This window comes from Monodon monoceros, unplaced genomic scaffold, assembly GCF_005190385.1.
Source record: "Monodon monoceros isolate NGI ecotype Baffin Bay Population unplaced genomic scaffold, NGI_Narwhal_1 Super_Scaffold_3, whole genome shotgun sequence".
NCBI lineage: Eukaryota > Metazoa > Chordata > Mammalia > Artiodactyla > Monodontidae > Monodon > Monodon monoceros.
Window position 1 is genome coordinate 62,718,354 of NW_021703780.1, and position 16,008 is coordinate 62,734,361.

General features: G+C 47.8%; 1 protein-coding gene across 1 annotated transcript; it reads right to left on the reverse strand.

Moving 5' to 3' along the window:
* Window positions 1-3,177: 3,177 nt before the first annotated feature.
* Window positions 3,178-15,393, reverse strand: ELP6 (elongator acetyltransferase complex subunit 6). The gene is given in 8 exon segments (XM_029244308.1): window positions 3,178-3,595; window positions 5,105-5,251; window positions 6,825-7,026; window positions 8,423-8,541; window positions 11,403-11,473; window positions 12,470-12,548; window positions 14,177-14,497; window positions 14,499-15,393. Coding segments are annotated over 8 exon segments (1,257 nt in total). The 5' UTR covers window positions 14,688-15,393; the 3' UTR covers window positions 3,178-3,466.
* Window positions 15,394-16,008: the final 615 nt, after the last annotated feature.

A 16,008-nucleotide genomic window follows, 5' to 3' on the forward strand; every position in this document is an offset into this window, starting at 1 on the left:
ATGAGAGAGAAGGAAAAAAAATGAGAGAGAAAAGTCCTGAAGAATATTTTAGAGCTTGATAAGAGGTGGTGAATTTCATCTGGATAAATAAGTGGGCACAATATCCTTTTAATGAAGACTCTTGATACAGACATACACTAACCTTTCAATAACTACTAAAGACAAACTTCAGAGGGTTCATTTTACGAACTTTACACATAAATAAATCAGAACTACATAAAGAGAAAAGAACATTACTTTTTAGTAAATACTGTTGGCTATTTAGTTATCAGCATGCAAACAAATTATAATACTGTAACAAATTCTAAACAAGTCAAAATTTTAGGCATATTTTTAAAATTACTTTAAAGTTGAAGAAGAAACAACAAAGAATAGCACCTTCATTCCACTGAGGAAGAAATATACATTTCTGAATCCTGAAGAACTAAGATACCATCAGAGACAAAATAGAACATTCCAAGATCCTGTTCAAATAGTACAGCCTCCATAAATTCTTCCCCAACTCTCAGCTCCCTCAATTCAAAAAAAAAAGTGAGGGGAAATAATCACTCTTTCCCTCTTTCCTATGACCATCAACCTATCAGCCCCCCCATTACTTGAAATTGTTTTTGAATTTTATTTTTTTATACAGCAGGTTCTTATTTGTTATCTATTTTATACATATTGGTGTATATATGTCAATCCCAATCTCTCAATTCATCTCACCACCAGTACCTCCCCGAAATTTTTTTTTTTTTTTTTTGCCACACCATGCGGAATCTTAGTTCCCTGACCAGGGATCGAATCTGCACCCCCTGCAGTGAAAGCACTGAGTCTTAACCACTGGACCTCCAACTTGAATTATTTTTATGGCCCTCATCACCTTCTCCACTGCATCACATTAAGTTCCTATTTTCTATGCCCATTAGAGTGCAGCAGATGTCTTTATCTTAATAACCCCTTATATAAAATAGGTGTTCTACAAATATTTCTTGGATTAATGAATATATCTGAATATATCCGAATATTTAAAAAATGTTTCTGAAGGTTAGTTTTTAAAAACCAGAATGTAGAAAAATATACACTAACAAATACAATGATAAAATCTTACTTTCCAAAATATTACAAAGAAGAACTTCCCTGGTGGCACAGTTGTTAAGAATCCGCCTGCCAATGCAGGGGACACAGGTTCAAGCCCTGGTCCGGGAAGATCCCACATGCCGCGGAGCAACTAAGCCCGTGCGCCATAACTACTGAGCCGGCGCTCTAGAGCCCGAGAGCCACAACTACTGAGCCCACGCGCCGCAACTACTGAAGCCCACGTGCCTAGAGACCATGCTCCGTAACAAAGAGAAGCCACCGCAATGAGAAGCCCACGTACCGCAGCGAAGAGTAGCCCCCGCTCGTCGCAACTAGAGAAAGCCTCCGTGCAGCAACGAAGACCCAACACAGCCAAAAAGTAATTTAAAAAATAAATAAATAAATAAAATAAAACAGAATATTTCAAAGAATAAAAAATAAGGTTGACACCAGATTTTAACTGATAAATAATTAAGGGTGAGGAATGGACTCTATACATATGGGAAAACAGAGAAAATCATATCCTAGTCATTAACTCAATGTTGGTGGAAGAAACTTATAGAGCACTGTTAACTGGCACCATCATCCTGAAGAACAACTTGATGACATGGGAGGGTCAGTCCATGCTTTCATTCAGAAATTCCACTTCAGGGAGTAGGCTCTAAAAATGTTATCATTCCTCACCCGTTGTAGGCCTCCCCCCTGCTTTATTTAGAGCACTTATCATGGTCTAACTCTATGTCTCTTAATTCTCAATTCTGTTGACTGTCTCTGTCTCCTCTACTAGAACATCAGCTCTTCAAGGGCAGGGACCTATTTTGTCACTGTCATACTCTCAGAAGGTGCTCAGTATTTGTTGAATGAATGAATGTTCTAAAGAAACAAATACTTACCCCATCCCCAAACAGGTATAGATGTAAAATTCATAACAGCATAATTTATAATTATAAAAATCAGAACCCGACATGCCCAGAGAATACCTCAGCAAATTAGAATATAATGACACCAAAAAATGCCAAGTAGCCATTAAACATTAAAAATTTAATGAAAACATTTATAAATCAAGTGAAGAAATATAATAGCATATCATGCAAAAAATGTTTCGTGGTGCCTTACCCATTCAGAACTGCAGCTCATGGGAAGCTGTATAAATACCATCGTATTAATAAAAGAATCACTGGATTCTTTCATGACTACTTTCTTTTAAGTTACACTCAATTTTAAAATATTCTATCAAGTCTGCAGTATTTTGAGAAGAAAAGCAGCTACTGTTTCAATGGGAAAACTAACACACTAGTTAGTATGACTTGAGGAGCGGGGTGATAAATTGCTCCCTTTTGCAAAGACTAAAAAATGTTTAAAAAAAGTTAAAATTAAACAATGGATATGAAACTTCCTTAGTCCCTGCAAAGCAGTGTTATTTTCCCATTTTATTTATTTTTAAAATCAGATTCTTTGTGGTATAATGTACATACAATAAAATGTACCCATTCTAAGAGAATACTCAGAGGTGACCTTGACTGAAGGGCTGAGTGTGGCAAGTGGCATCTACAGGATGCTGGGGAAGAGCTCACCGCCTTCAGTCTTCACAGGTCAGGGAGGCACTGGCTCTTCCCCAAGGTCCTAGCCTACCTGGCAGCAAGAACATTCCTTCCCCCCCTCACCAAGGCCATGCACACCTGCGCCCTACATGGGGCCTTGTGTGGCCAAGGCCAGGGTGCCGGGCCCGCGATGGCTTGGTCTCCTTAGCATATGGGCCAGGTGCTCAGCTACAACAGAAACAAGGAGAGCCAACTTGTGAACTGGGCAGGAGCCTGCCTCTGGTTTCCATGAGGGTCAGTCAGCAAGCGTGGACTTCAGTCAGGCCTCCGTTACTGGCAGCAGGCTCTACAGCTTTGAGCGTGCTTCCAAACCTCTCGAAGCCTATTTCCTGACTGGACTGAAGAAGAAAATACTTTTTCAGGATGAAGGTGAAAATTAAATGAGACAATCCACAGGAAGCCATGAGGTGGGAACTCACTTTGTGCCAGCCACGAATATCCTGGTTGTCACTTTGGACACCTGCCATCCAGGACTGCCTCCACACCCATCCTGGCTCTGAAAGGCACCACAACCAAAAATGGGCAGTTGGGGCTAAAGCGTGTTTACGAGGAAGGCTCCAGAGGACCCATTTCACCCAGTTCAACATGCAGCAATTCAGCTGAGGCAGGGCTGCAGCTTCTTCATGTGTTTTCTAAACAGGGCCCAGGGGAACAAAGGCAAACCATCACAGCACCATTCCACCACCCCTGGGTCACAGGGGAACTGCCAGTCCACAACAAAGGTGTAAAGATCCATTTCTGCTCAGTTGCTTCATCTTTCACAACTAAAAATAGTCCAAGGTAGCTTCAGCTGCCCCTAAATCAGGTCACAGAACAGCAGGAGACATTCCTTTGGCAAAAAAGGACACATTCTTGTCCTGTATCTTGTACTGGTAAGTGAGGCTCCGATCTCGCTGGGCTGTGGGCTCTGATGGTCTCCTCCACAGGATCCTCAGCTAAGTGACAAAGAGAAGAGTGAAAGAGGAAAGGCATCCCCAAATACCTGCTCCATTGTGAACCCTTCCTGCCTCATCGGTGACCTTCAATTGAGGTCATGCACCATGCAGTAATGGGACCGACTTCCAAAACAAAGCTTATTACCAGACACCTAAAAATAAGTGTTTCCCCTCCATTACAATAATAATATTTGCTCACTACAGAAAACATGAGAGACAAAGAAAAGTAAAAGGGAGAAAAAAACCCATCCAGAGAGGAACCATTAAAATATTTTTGTGCATTTCCCTTTGGTCTTTTCTGTGTGCACGGTTTTTTACTTTTTGGCTAGATGAATTTTGAAAATCAACACAACAGAATGTGTACACTCAATTCCGAGGCTCAGGAAGACTGGACATTTGTCTCTAGTGACTAGAAAGCTCTGGGGGGCTGACTGGCTTCAGAGCCATAAGCTGCCGGCAGAAGCTTCTCCTCAGGCTATGCCTGGGCCGCACCACCAGCACAGCATCTCTGGGCCTGTGCTTTGTTTTCGACACCCGACTCTGAACGACTCTGGGCCAAAACGCCCACCCACCCTTAAAGGGTCAAAAGTGGTCAACATGAAGTTAACCTGGAAGAGGTGGTAAAGGCTTTGGGGTGATCCCAAAAGAGAAGTTTCAGAAGGCAGAGAACCACGGCAGCCCCTGAACATGGGGAGAACCTGACCTGCCTCCCAGGGCAGGACTCAGCTTCCACCTAAGTACTCCAAACATCCCAGGCAGAGGCAGCAGTGGGGGCAGCAACGCCAGCCAGGGGAATGGCCTCCCCAAGTCTCTATTTTATTATATTTTTATTAAAAAAAATTTTTTTTGGCTGCGTTGGGTCTTCATTGTTGCACGCAGGCTTTCTCTAGTTGCAGCAAGCAGGGCTACTCTAGTTGCGGTGCGCGGGCTTCTCATTGCGGTGGCTTCTCTTATTGCGGAGCACAGGCTCTAGGTGCACAGGCTTCAGTAGTTCTGGCACATGGGCTCAGTAGTTGTGGCTCGCGGGCTCTATAGAGCGCAGGCTCAGTAGTTGTGGCACGCGGGCTTAGTTGCTCCGCGGCCTGTGGAATCTTCCCGGACCAGGGCTCAAACCCACGTCCCCTGCATTGGCAGGCAGATTCCTAACCACTGCGCCACCAGGGAAGTCCCAAGTCTCTATTTTAAAAGGAACGGTGTTGGCCTGAATATACAAAGCCTGCTGTGGTCCTGCAGAGGAATTCCGCTGTTTACGGCCTTCCCCTGTAGACAGCCATCTTCTCTTCAGGAGCTCCCCTTTGGCTGCAAATGGACTACCATGGAAAACCTGCCTTGGTGCATGGGGCCAAGCACCACCTGGGGCGGACTCTGACCTGCATTCACACGCTTCTGAGGCTTCCCTTCCACCTGAGGGCACGCCCCAACCAGACCACCCCACAGCCGGACACTATCCCACGGGCAGCCTAGACTCGGGAAGCGAGCAGCTCCCAGTGAGCCCCAGTCCCTGCGCACCTGCCCATGCACGTCCTTGCAGAAGCCGGTGGCCAGGCCTTCAGCCCGCAGTATCAGGTGGCTCTGGTGACCAAGGCCATTCAGCAGGATGTCATTCTCCTCGTCCTCGGCATCTCCACTGTCATGCACAAGGGCCACTACATTTCCCTGCAACAGAGACCATGATGGAGACCGATGGGAAGGGACGCCGGGACCAGGGTGTGCTGGGCTCTCAGAGCCTCCACTGCCCTGCATCCCTCTCACAGATCGGCCTCCCAGCTGTAGCATCCGCTTTGTGGGAAGCACCCGTGCCTGGACTCCAGGACCGTAGCTGCAACCATCTGCTGGAGAGTCTCACCAGCACATCCAGCCGGTACTTCCAGCTCAGTTCATCCACAAGCAAGGAGGAGTGTCCAATCGTTAAAGAGAATAAAGCAGATCTGTGTGCTCTGTTTCGGGGCAATGGAGAGCAAAACATACTGTGTGTTAGTAAAGGAAAAGAAGTGCCAAACCGTGCGAATGGTAGGTTACCAATAATGTGAAGAAAAATGCAGGGAAACAAGTGTACATACAAACGTGTTCATGACTGCATAGACTCTCTGGAAGGATATACAACGGAGGAAAAGAGACAGTTACTTTTGGCTAAAATAGCCTTTATATTGTTTATACCTTCTTTTTTTCTTTACTGAACTATTCCCAAGTTCTACTTTTTCAACTAAAAGAAGTATTTTTACAAAAAGAGGTTGGTAGTGGGCCACAGAACAGGCTGAGCTGCAGCAGCTGACTCTGACCGCTTCACTCTCTCCACAAGCCCCAGTGAACTGTGTCCTCCAAGCCCCATACATTTCCTCCTCCTTCCCTTCTCTCCCCATCACCCTGGCACCTGGCCCTGTGACTGTAGCCAGGACGGCCTCAGAAGGTCCCCTGACCCCAGCTTCCAGGCAGGACCTCACACGCAGGACGTGAGCAACATGCACTGCTGGATCCACACACCCCTGGCCAACCCATTTACCCCCTCCCCACTGCTCTGCACCCAGCCTGGCCCTGTGGGCCACACGCTGAGCTGCCGTGCTACAAGCTTCCCCTCACTTAACTCTTTAAGTCTGGTTCCTGGGAGATGGCACCACAGCTGTTCCTATTTTGTTAAAATCTCTAGTATGGCAGAATTTCTATTTTTGCCTCACCACTTGACAATGAAGGTTACACCCTATCCCTGTATTGCACCTCACAATTTTCATATTGGTTTTTTGGGGGTTTTTTTGGCTGCACCTTGCAGCATGCAGGATCTTAGTTCCCCGACCAGGGATCGAACCCGTGCCCCTGCAGTGGAAGCACAGAGTTTTAACCACTGGACCGCCAGGGAGGTCCCTTCACCTCACAATTTTTTTTTTTCACCTCACAATTTTTAAAGCAGTTTTACACCCATTATCTCAGCCAACCTTCAAAACACACTCAGAGCGATATGACAGCGCGTGGCAGAGCGGGGACAGCCTCAGTACCACAAATGACCAGCCCCGTTAAAGACAGTGCCGGGCACCCTTTTAGTTTTCAGGGCCTTATTTTTCATCAATGGCAGGTAGTGGAGAGCAAGGTGCATTGACTGAAAGGTTCCTGGGCCTGCCAGGGTAAAGCCAAAGCCCCATGCAATTAAACAGAAAAGATCACTGCACGCAAGCGAGGCCTGGGCCTGTCGGCCCGTATGGGTCACAGGCAGGAGCACAGGGAGCAGGCCCGTGATTACCTTCCATTCCCGGCACACGGTGGCTCTGCAGTAGTGGATGAAGTCCAGCACCGCCACTGCCCCCACGCCCAGGCTTAGCAGCACACTGAGGTCGTCCACCAGCAGCACCGGGCACCTCCAGGCAGCCTCCCCACTGTCCATGGGCTTCAGCGCCTCCTGTACAAACTCATACAGTGGCTGCAGGTTCCCAGAGTTGGCCTCCCTGGGACACAGGGCAAAAGTTACCAGAGAGTTCACGTGCTCTACAAGTGTTTATGAGACTGCGCAGCACCACAGGAAAGGGTTAGGGGGAGGGAAGGAACTGGATTCCAGTCCTTGGCACCAAGGGGCTCAGGATCTGGCTGGAAAGAAAAGGCAGCATGCACACGTGAGTACATTTACTTCAGTTCAAATATTCCCTGAGGCCTACTAGGTACAAAGCACTGTGCTAAAAACTGGCGGACACAGAAATAAACAGCCCCCGAGGCTCATACAGCCTCTCAATCCAAGAGCATAAGGCATCTGAAAGACTCATTGAGACTGGGCAGGAGAGGCCTTCCCAGGAGGTCACAATTGGGTATGAAAGTTAAGCAACGGTTCAGGTGTCCTGGGGGTTAGGGCAGCAGTCTAAGGGCTACCAGTGTGCTCGTGTGCGTACCAGGTCCGACCTGTTTCTGACACACATGGCCCTGCTACCTCCATCTCCCCAGTGACTACAGCAGTTGTCTCCCAGCAATAGCTCGGGGCCCGGGGCCCAAGCACTAGCCCCACTGCCCCACACTCCAGGGCTGAGCCCCACTGACAGCAGGGACAACAGTGCCCTATAACCTGGGCTCAGGTGTAAACCAGGCCCACGCATTCAGACAAAGACACCCAGGTTCAGAGATGCGAAGGGCTGTGCCCCAGGCCACACACACAGAGTCAGGACATGTGGCCTTCTGACTCCACACTGAGCCCGGCCACTGTGTAAGGCTGAGTCTGAGGGAGGGCAGAGCGGGGAGAGGTCCCGTACAGACTCCCTGGGGTGGAGGAAGCACAGCAGCCAGGTGCGGCATCTGCTACGTCTGTGACTGATGCTCATGAAAGACAAGAAGCAGGAACACCAACCTGCAGGCAACAAACTTTTTCTTAAAGGGCCAACAGTAACTATTTTAGGCTTGTGGGTCATACGGTCCCTGTCTCAACTCTCACCTCTGCTGCTGTAGTGCCAGACAGCCAGGGACAATACGTGAACAAACAAGTGTGGCTATTCCAACAAAACTTTATTTACCAAACCAGGTAGCTGGCCCATGGCCCGTAGTTTGCTGACCCCGTATCAAGCCAAGAACAGAACAGAGGTGTGTGCTAGGGCTCTGAGCCAGGGTTGGAAAAACCAGCAAAGCACACTGCTCTGCCACATGTCCAGCAAATAATGCTTTCTATCGCTTCAGGGACAGCCACACACCCTCTGGCCCACGGTCAGAGCCAAGGACCTTCCGATAATGCTGTGACACCAGGGAGGTATCTGACTCCTGAAGCCAGCTCTGCCCTCCCATACACTGAGGAGAAGGAATCACACAGCAACCCTGGGCTGGGCCTACTGCCAGGTGTGCTCTGGGCTGGGTCGTGGGCTGACTGACCTGAGGAACTGCAGGGGGTGTGGCTCCTCCTGAGGCCGAAAGAAGACGTCCACTGCAGACTTGAGACCCTCGAGGAACACGAGCTGCCCGCATTCCCGCGCTGTGGTCAGGCTGACACCCTACACCCGATGGAAAAGGGAATGAGTTCCTGCACCTTGCGCGGGACCCATCAGAGAGGCTAGACTCCAGCTCACGAGAGGGCTCCAGACACGTTCTGAACCCTGCAGACGTGTGCCTATCCACCCTACGGAGGAGCCCATGTCTTGCATCCCCTGGGTGTTCCCAACACACAATCCCCGTTCTGCTTTCAGATGTGCATTTACATTTACCTGTCACATTTTTTTTAATATACTTTCTTTTGCTTATATACTTATTTTTATGATTACCCAGTACTGGTTTTTAATTTATAATAGTAATATAAAGTTTCTTTTTTAAGGGCATGTAGTTACAAAATTTTAAAAACAGTAAGTGGGGGGGTGGTGGTGGGATGAATTGGAAGATTGGGATTGACATGTATACACTAATATGTATAAAATAGATAACTTGGGCTTCCCTGGTGGCGCAGTGGTTGGGAGTCCGCCTGCCGATGCAGGGGACACGGGTTTGTGCCCCGATCCAGGAGGATCCCACATGCCGCGGAGCGGCTCGGCCCGTGAGCCATGGCCGCTGAGCCTGCGCGTCCGGAGCCTGTGCTCCACAGTGGGAGAGGCCACAACAGTGAGAGGCCCGTGTACTGCTAAAAAATAAAAATAAAAAAAAATAACTAGTATGAACCTGCTGTATAAAAAAATAAATAAAATTCAAAACAAAAATACAGTAAGTAAATAATAACAGTAAAGACGGTGGCAGGATGACATTCTCTGCTGCAACTACTCAACTCTGCTACCGTAGAGCAAGAGCAGCCATAGACCATTTACGATCAAATGGGGCTGGTTGTGTTCTAATAAAACTTTATCTACAAAAAACAGGGGGTGCAGGCTGTGGTTGGTCAACCCCTGCTCTAGACCAGCACTTCTTAAATATAGGTCTTCATGAAACACGCAATTAAGAATCTCTTGAGATACCTGATTAAAATGCAGACCCGAGCCCCACTCCAGATCTCCAGAACCAGAAGCCTTGGGGGCAGGGCCCAAGAATGTGCATTTCAACAAACACCCAGAGATGGTGACACCATCTAAATGTGCAACCCACCGTTCTGTCTGTGCAGAAACAGGTGACATGGAACTCCTCAGACTCATCATGCCCCTAGACCAGGCCTCAATCACTCATTCATACACCAGAGTTCACTACATGTAACACCATTAGCAACAGTAGCCACCCTGACAGAGAGAAGGATTCCTGATCATCACCTTTGCTCTCACTCATTACCATTCGCCTGATGTAAGAACAATAATACCCCAAGAGGATTGAAGCTCACGCTCTAGTACTTTGCACACCCAGTGCTGTGCGTGTCATTCCTGCCGTGTTGATGATTCCAAGGTAACAGAAAAAGCGGCCAAACTGGATATGAGAATACACAACTTTCTCATCTATAAAAACTGATGTTAGGGCCACAGACATGCCTCACAGACCTGGAATGCAATACATGTTCGTGACATGACAGTGCTACCTGAGCTCATGATCTGACCCGACACAGGAACTTCTCCCTTCCCTGTAAAGGATGAGAAAGAGCTTACCCTTCTCTCACTCTCTCATTGTTTTCTCCCCATCAGAGAAGAGGCAGTGATGTGGCCCAATAGTATGACGAACACTTCAAAGATCACTGCTGATGGGTGGCCTGGTTCCCTCCCTCTCTGAGGCTGACCTAATCAAAACAAACAGCAAAAACACACTACAAGGGACTTCCCTGGTGGTGCAGTGGTTAAGAATCTGCTTGCCAATGCAGGGGACACAGGTTCGAGCCCTGGTCCGGGAAGATCCCACGTGCCGCAGAGCAACTAAGCCCGTGCACCACAACTACTGAGCCTGCGTGCCACAACTACTGAAACCCGCGCACCTAGAGCCCATGCTCTGCAACAAAAAGAAGCCACCGCAATGAGAAGCCCGCGCACTGCAATGAAGAGTAGCACTTGCTCGCCGCAACTAGAGAAAGCCCGCGCACAGCAACAAAAACCCAACGCAGCCAAAAAATAAATTTAATTAAAAAAAAAATCCTAGCAGGACTTTAAAAAAACAAACAAAATAACACACTACAATAACAACCCAGTAAATTCACCAGGTCACAGGTCACAAGTAATGGGCCAAGCCAGGCCAGGAGGTTCATCAGCCTCTGGGCCATCTTATTCTTGCTTGGCTGCATCTAATGAGATGAGGGGCAAACCAAGATGAGGTAAGGGGCACATGATAAAAGCGCCTGCCTCTCCCCACATTTGGGTCCTAAGCCCTAGACTTAGGGAGACACAGTGGGAGGCACTCAACTTGGCAGCAGACCAAGCTGTGATCTCTCACTCACTAGGAACAAGATTAAAGCTCACACCGAGAAGGAGAAAACCTTAACTGGTCCAGACTCAACAGAGAAGGGTTTGATTAATTAACAACAGATCTGGGACTTGCCTCGTGGGGTAGTGGATAAAACTCCGTGCTCCCAATGCAGGGGGCCCGGGTTCGATCCCTGGTCAGGGAACTAGATCCCACATGCTTGCCGCAACTAAGAGTTCACATGCCACAACTAAGGAGCCCGCCTGCCGAAACTAAGGCCCAGTGCAACCAAATAAATAAATAAATATTTTTTAAAAACACACACCATATCTGGTTCTACAAACTTTATAAATTAACAAAACACGTAGAGATGCTGCCTTAGCCCTTCAGAGAAGGGGTTCAGGATTCCATGATTTCCTTAGTCCCTCCCTTGCTAAATTCTCCACAACCCAAACAGGGAAGCCCAGCCTCCACAACTCAAACAGGGAAGCCCAGCACACTCACACATGCCTGGCACACACACTCACTCAGGGATCCCATCAGGGAGTTCTAAAATATTTACCAGCTTCTGTCCCACGATATTGTAGTGACTGAAGGACTGGATGAGTGCCACAAAGCAGACTTTACAATTAGCTGGAAAATAAAATAAAATAAACTGATTTTTAATAAAGTCTCTACTTACAATCAGTTTCGTATACGTCATACCTCTGGAAACAAAAGCAATGAGGCAGATCTAGAGAACCGAGGCCTTGCAACCTGACATACCCAATTTGATTCTAAGATGTACTTTTTTTCGTATTTAATAATTATACCTTATTTCATTGATTCTGAGATGTACTTCCTCTGTGAGAGGTATTACTAGGAATCTTAATTTGTTCCACTGAAAAAAGTGGTTTTTAAAAAATTATATTTTTCTAATTGCTTGTTGGTGTACAGAAATACAATGGATTTTTTAAACTAGTCTTATACCCAAGAGGAGACAAGGGGAGCACAAAGAAGCTCTAGCTACCTTATGAACATAATTAATTCTAATAATTTATCTGTAGATTCTCTTGGTCTTTATAAGCTGACAATAACATCATCTGGAAAGGAAGATAACTTTCAAAGCTGTAAATTATTACAATTAAGAGTGCCAAAGGTCTACCGTGTTTCCTGGCCTGGCTCAGTGGGGACTCAAGGAGAATCAATAAGTCTTTTTTTCATTTGGCTGTTTTCTTCTTCTAATCAATTTCTGTGTGTGAATTGCAGTGGCCATGCTGTTTTCTTCCCTGTGTTCTTTAGGAAGCATCTACTGCCAGGGCAAAGTGTTAATGGGTCAAGTGCCTAGAGACTTCAAAATAGACAAGGACCAAGGAGCAACTAAATGAGAAGGCCACACAAGGACCTCAGGGAGGCAGTGCCTATGCAAGACGTGGAGAAGTGGAAGGCGGGACTGGATACAGGGAGCACATGCCACTCTCTGGCAGAGTAGGAGATGGAACCAGATGATCCAGTAATCAGTTACCTGATAAACAGACATCTGGCTGCCCGAACACCAAAGCCCTCGCTACTTAATACGATTCCTATTGCTTCCTGAATCAGGCTTTTTTTTTTTTTTTGCCTTGGGTTTTCTTTTTCTACAGTCCATACCTTTGAGATAGAAGGAGAGAAAGTGGTGCACAAGGAAACTGCCATCTGTCTTGGCATCACAGAGTAGAGTCAGTTTCCCCTAAAAGTTAAGAAGAACACAAAAAGATGAATTAGACTCCCAGGAAAGAGCTCAGCTGAGTGTCAAAATCTAGTCGGTTGTGTCCACCCCTAAATTTCTACACCTGGAGACTCTGCATATGTGTGTGTGTGTGTGTGTGTATTTAACCACAAAAAGAAGAAAATAAGTCAAAATTATGGAAAAACCAATAATTAAAATGATTGGTATTAAGTCACTCATTATGGGCAAGCATATCTCAACCTCATAATTCCCAAGGCAATAAAGAACAGAATCCCTTCTCTTCCTCAACAGTCTTGGAGAGAATTAAATCCTGAACAAAGGAAGCTTTTATCATGGAATCCAACAAAAATTACTGACTGCCAAGATTTTAAGGGGTCTTCTAAAAAGTCATCTGATCCAGCTTCTTCCCTATTTCTAATCCTGCTTCCAATTCTGTCCCCTAAGTAGGGGAGAGTGAAGAAGTAGTTGTTGACAGAGACTTCCAGTATCAAAGTCCTCCTCCCAAAGGCCCTGGAAACTGCTTCAGGCAGAGCTCTGATCGTGGAGAGCCCTGGAAAGACCTCTAACAATGGTCTCTGCAGGGCCTGGCTGCCCTGCTCCAGCCACCCCTAGCTCCTTCTCAGTGGCAGGGAAGGTCGTCTCTGTGCTGTTGTGATTTTTTTCACTTATAAACTATGAAAGATCACACTAGCAGAACTTGAGGGTTAACCCTAGCGCCATCTGTTATTTCCTGGCGCCCACTTCTATCCTCCATTCCCTGTGGCCTTGGGCTTGGACTTTGGAGGTGCTAGTAGTAACTGGCAAGGTAACCAGCGCCATCTGGAGGCTTGGGCAGAGAAGAACTGCTGGGCAATTATGATGCACAAGTATCCACTGAATACTATTTGCCAGGCATTAGGGAGTCATAAAAAGGCTTTACACACTTGGTGTCTTGTCTTTCTGGAAGAGCTTACCATTTCATCAGAAAGACAACAGCTATGAAATAAGTCAGGTATATTCCTAGGGTAGGTAACCCTTGGGCGAAAGCGTGGAAATTTTCGAAATGCCCTAGAGAGTGAGAAGGAGGGAGAAGAAAACAAGTGTAGCGAGCCTGTGGTGTCAAAGGTGGACTCCTACAACCCAACGTTGGCTGAGGGCAGCTTCAAAGAGCACTATTCGAGAACACGAGAAGGAAGAGGAGCAGCAGCATTCACTGCGACCTGCCGAGCGCTCCCGAGCCAGAGGGAGGCTCAGGGTGGTTAAGAAGCTGGTCCCACGTGATGGGTGGAGAGTCGAACTCTCCTCTCCTCTCCGGCAGCCTCTTTTGGGGCGCCGGAACTCCCACCACACTGAACACGCAAAGGGATCGTCCGGTACACGTCTGTGAACTTAAGCCAATCCAAACGTCGGACATGCTTCCTATGGACTTTCAAGGGCACGCACGACCTTTGAGAAGGCGCCAGATGCCCACCTCCCACAAGCCCAAATGTCCAGGCCAGCCCCGGGCGGGGCCTCTTTGGACTACAACTCCCAGGCGCCCCGGGGTCCCCGGACGTCGCGTTATTTCTCACGGGTCCGCGTGCGCTTCCCGTACGGTCTTCCGCCACGCTCCCAGGACGCGCCCCCTTCCCGACCGTGCAATCTCTTACCTGCTCCGTCTGGTCAGGGGTGGTGTTGAGAAGGTTATTGAGTTCCGGGAACATTCCGAGCAACGGGAACGAGCACCCTAGACGGGAAGATGGGGCTGCCGCGGAGACAGCGGAAGCTGAAGAGCAAAACCCATGCCACAAGACCGCGCGGAAGGAGCGCGCACGCGCAACGCCGCTTCTAGGCGCCGGCCGCAGCCAATCAGGCGGGCGCCTTGACCCGGGCCGCACCCGGCGCACGCGCGAGGATGCGCATCCGGCCGGGGGGCCGGGGCGCTGGGAGGTGGGGCTCCTTACTTGCGGGTCCTCAGCAGGGGCTTCCCCCCCACCGAGGCCCCAGGAGACCGGTCTCTTCCTCCTTACCTTGACCGCTCTCTCTCCCCGGCCCGGGGCCTCCGGACAGTACGGCCTGTCGAGCTCCTGCGGCGTGCCCAACACTGCTAGAAGCTCGAGCTGTATCGGCGACCCAGACTGGCGAAGATGCCCTCCCTCGCGCAGAGCGGAAAACAAACATAATGAACACGGAATGATATATTGAAACGTTTTGTGGAAAAATGAAAAAGCAGGATAAGGGAGTAACGATGGAGTGGGGGTAGGTTACGGAATTAAAGAGGTTGTCAACGTAGGGTCACTGACTAAGTGTGGTTGAAACACGCTCTGCAAGCTCTTCCTCGGGGCTTTTGCACTAACTGTTTACCCTTCCTCTGCTGCTCTTTTCCTAGATACTCAACCGTTCAAAAAATCCCCCACTTCTTTCAGATCTTTGCTCAGATGTCACTGTATCACCGAGGTGTTTCGTAAGCATCCTATTTAAATCGCAACAGCCCCTTCCCCAGCACCTCTTATCCTTTCCCCCGCTTTTATTTTTTTTCCATACCATTTATATCTAGTATACCATGTATAGTTTTCTTTTAGCCCAATCAACCTCACATCCCCAGGGATAAACGTGTAATTCGAAGAAGTCAAGTTTATTTGATCATTACAGTGAGGGAGATAGCAAACAAGTGGAGCCCACGGGCCTATCAACAAGCACAGGAGAAAGTTGTATGAGGATCTGGGTTCAGGGGAAATTTAAATGAAGCAGTGTTTTGATGGGTTCACATCAGAGCACAGCTGTCTAAAGAAAAAGTCAAAATGTGGCCTGTACTGCAAAGTAGCCCAGGGTTTCCATGGAAATGAGAAGAATAAGATAGATGTGGGCCTTCCCTGGTGGCGCAGTGGTTGAGAATCCGCCTTCCAATGCAGGGGACATGGGTTCGAGCCCTGGTCCAGGAAGGTCCCACATGCCTCGGAGCAACTAAGACGGTGCACCACAACTACTGAGCCTGCGCTCTAGGGCCTGCGAACCAAAACTACTGAAGCCTGTGTGCCTAGAGCCCATGCTCCGCAACAAGAGAAACCACTGCAATGAGAAGCCCGTGCATGGCAACGAAGACCCAATGCAGCCAAAAATAAAATATAAGTAAATAAATAAATTTATTTAAAAAAAAATAGATAGATGTGGAATGTAGTCACTTATCTGAAGCTCTGCATCTAGGCTGGAAATGGAGGCTCCTGTCTCTATGTGTCAAAATCACTTAGATCCTCCAGCCAAGAGTGGATGTTTCACGATTACTGCTATGTGAGAAAGAGGAAAGCAGGCAGGGGCATCCAGGGGCTGCCCTGACACTCAAAGCTAGGTCTCCATGTTTTCCTGTCAAATGTGAACAGTTTCACAAAACAACATCAGCCTCATTGTGATGGATAAAGACAAAACTACACAACTCCATCATAATGTTGACCACAGAACATGAACATTTTCTAAGACAAAACCGAAATATCCCCTTTCCCAGAAA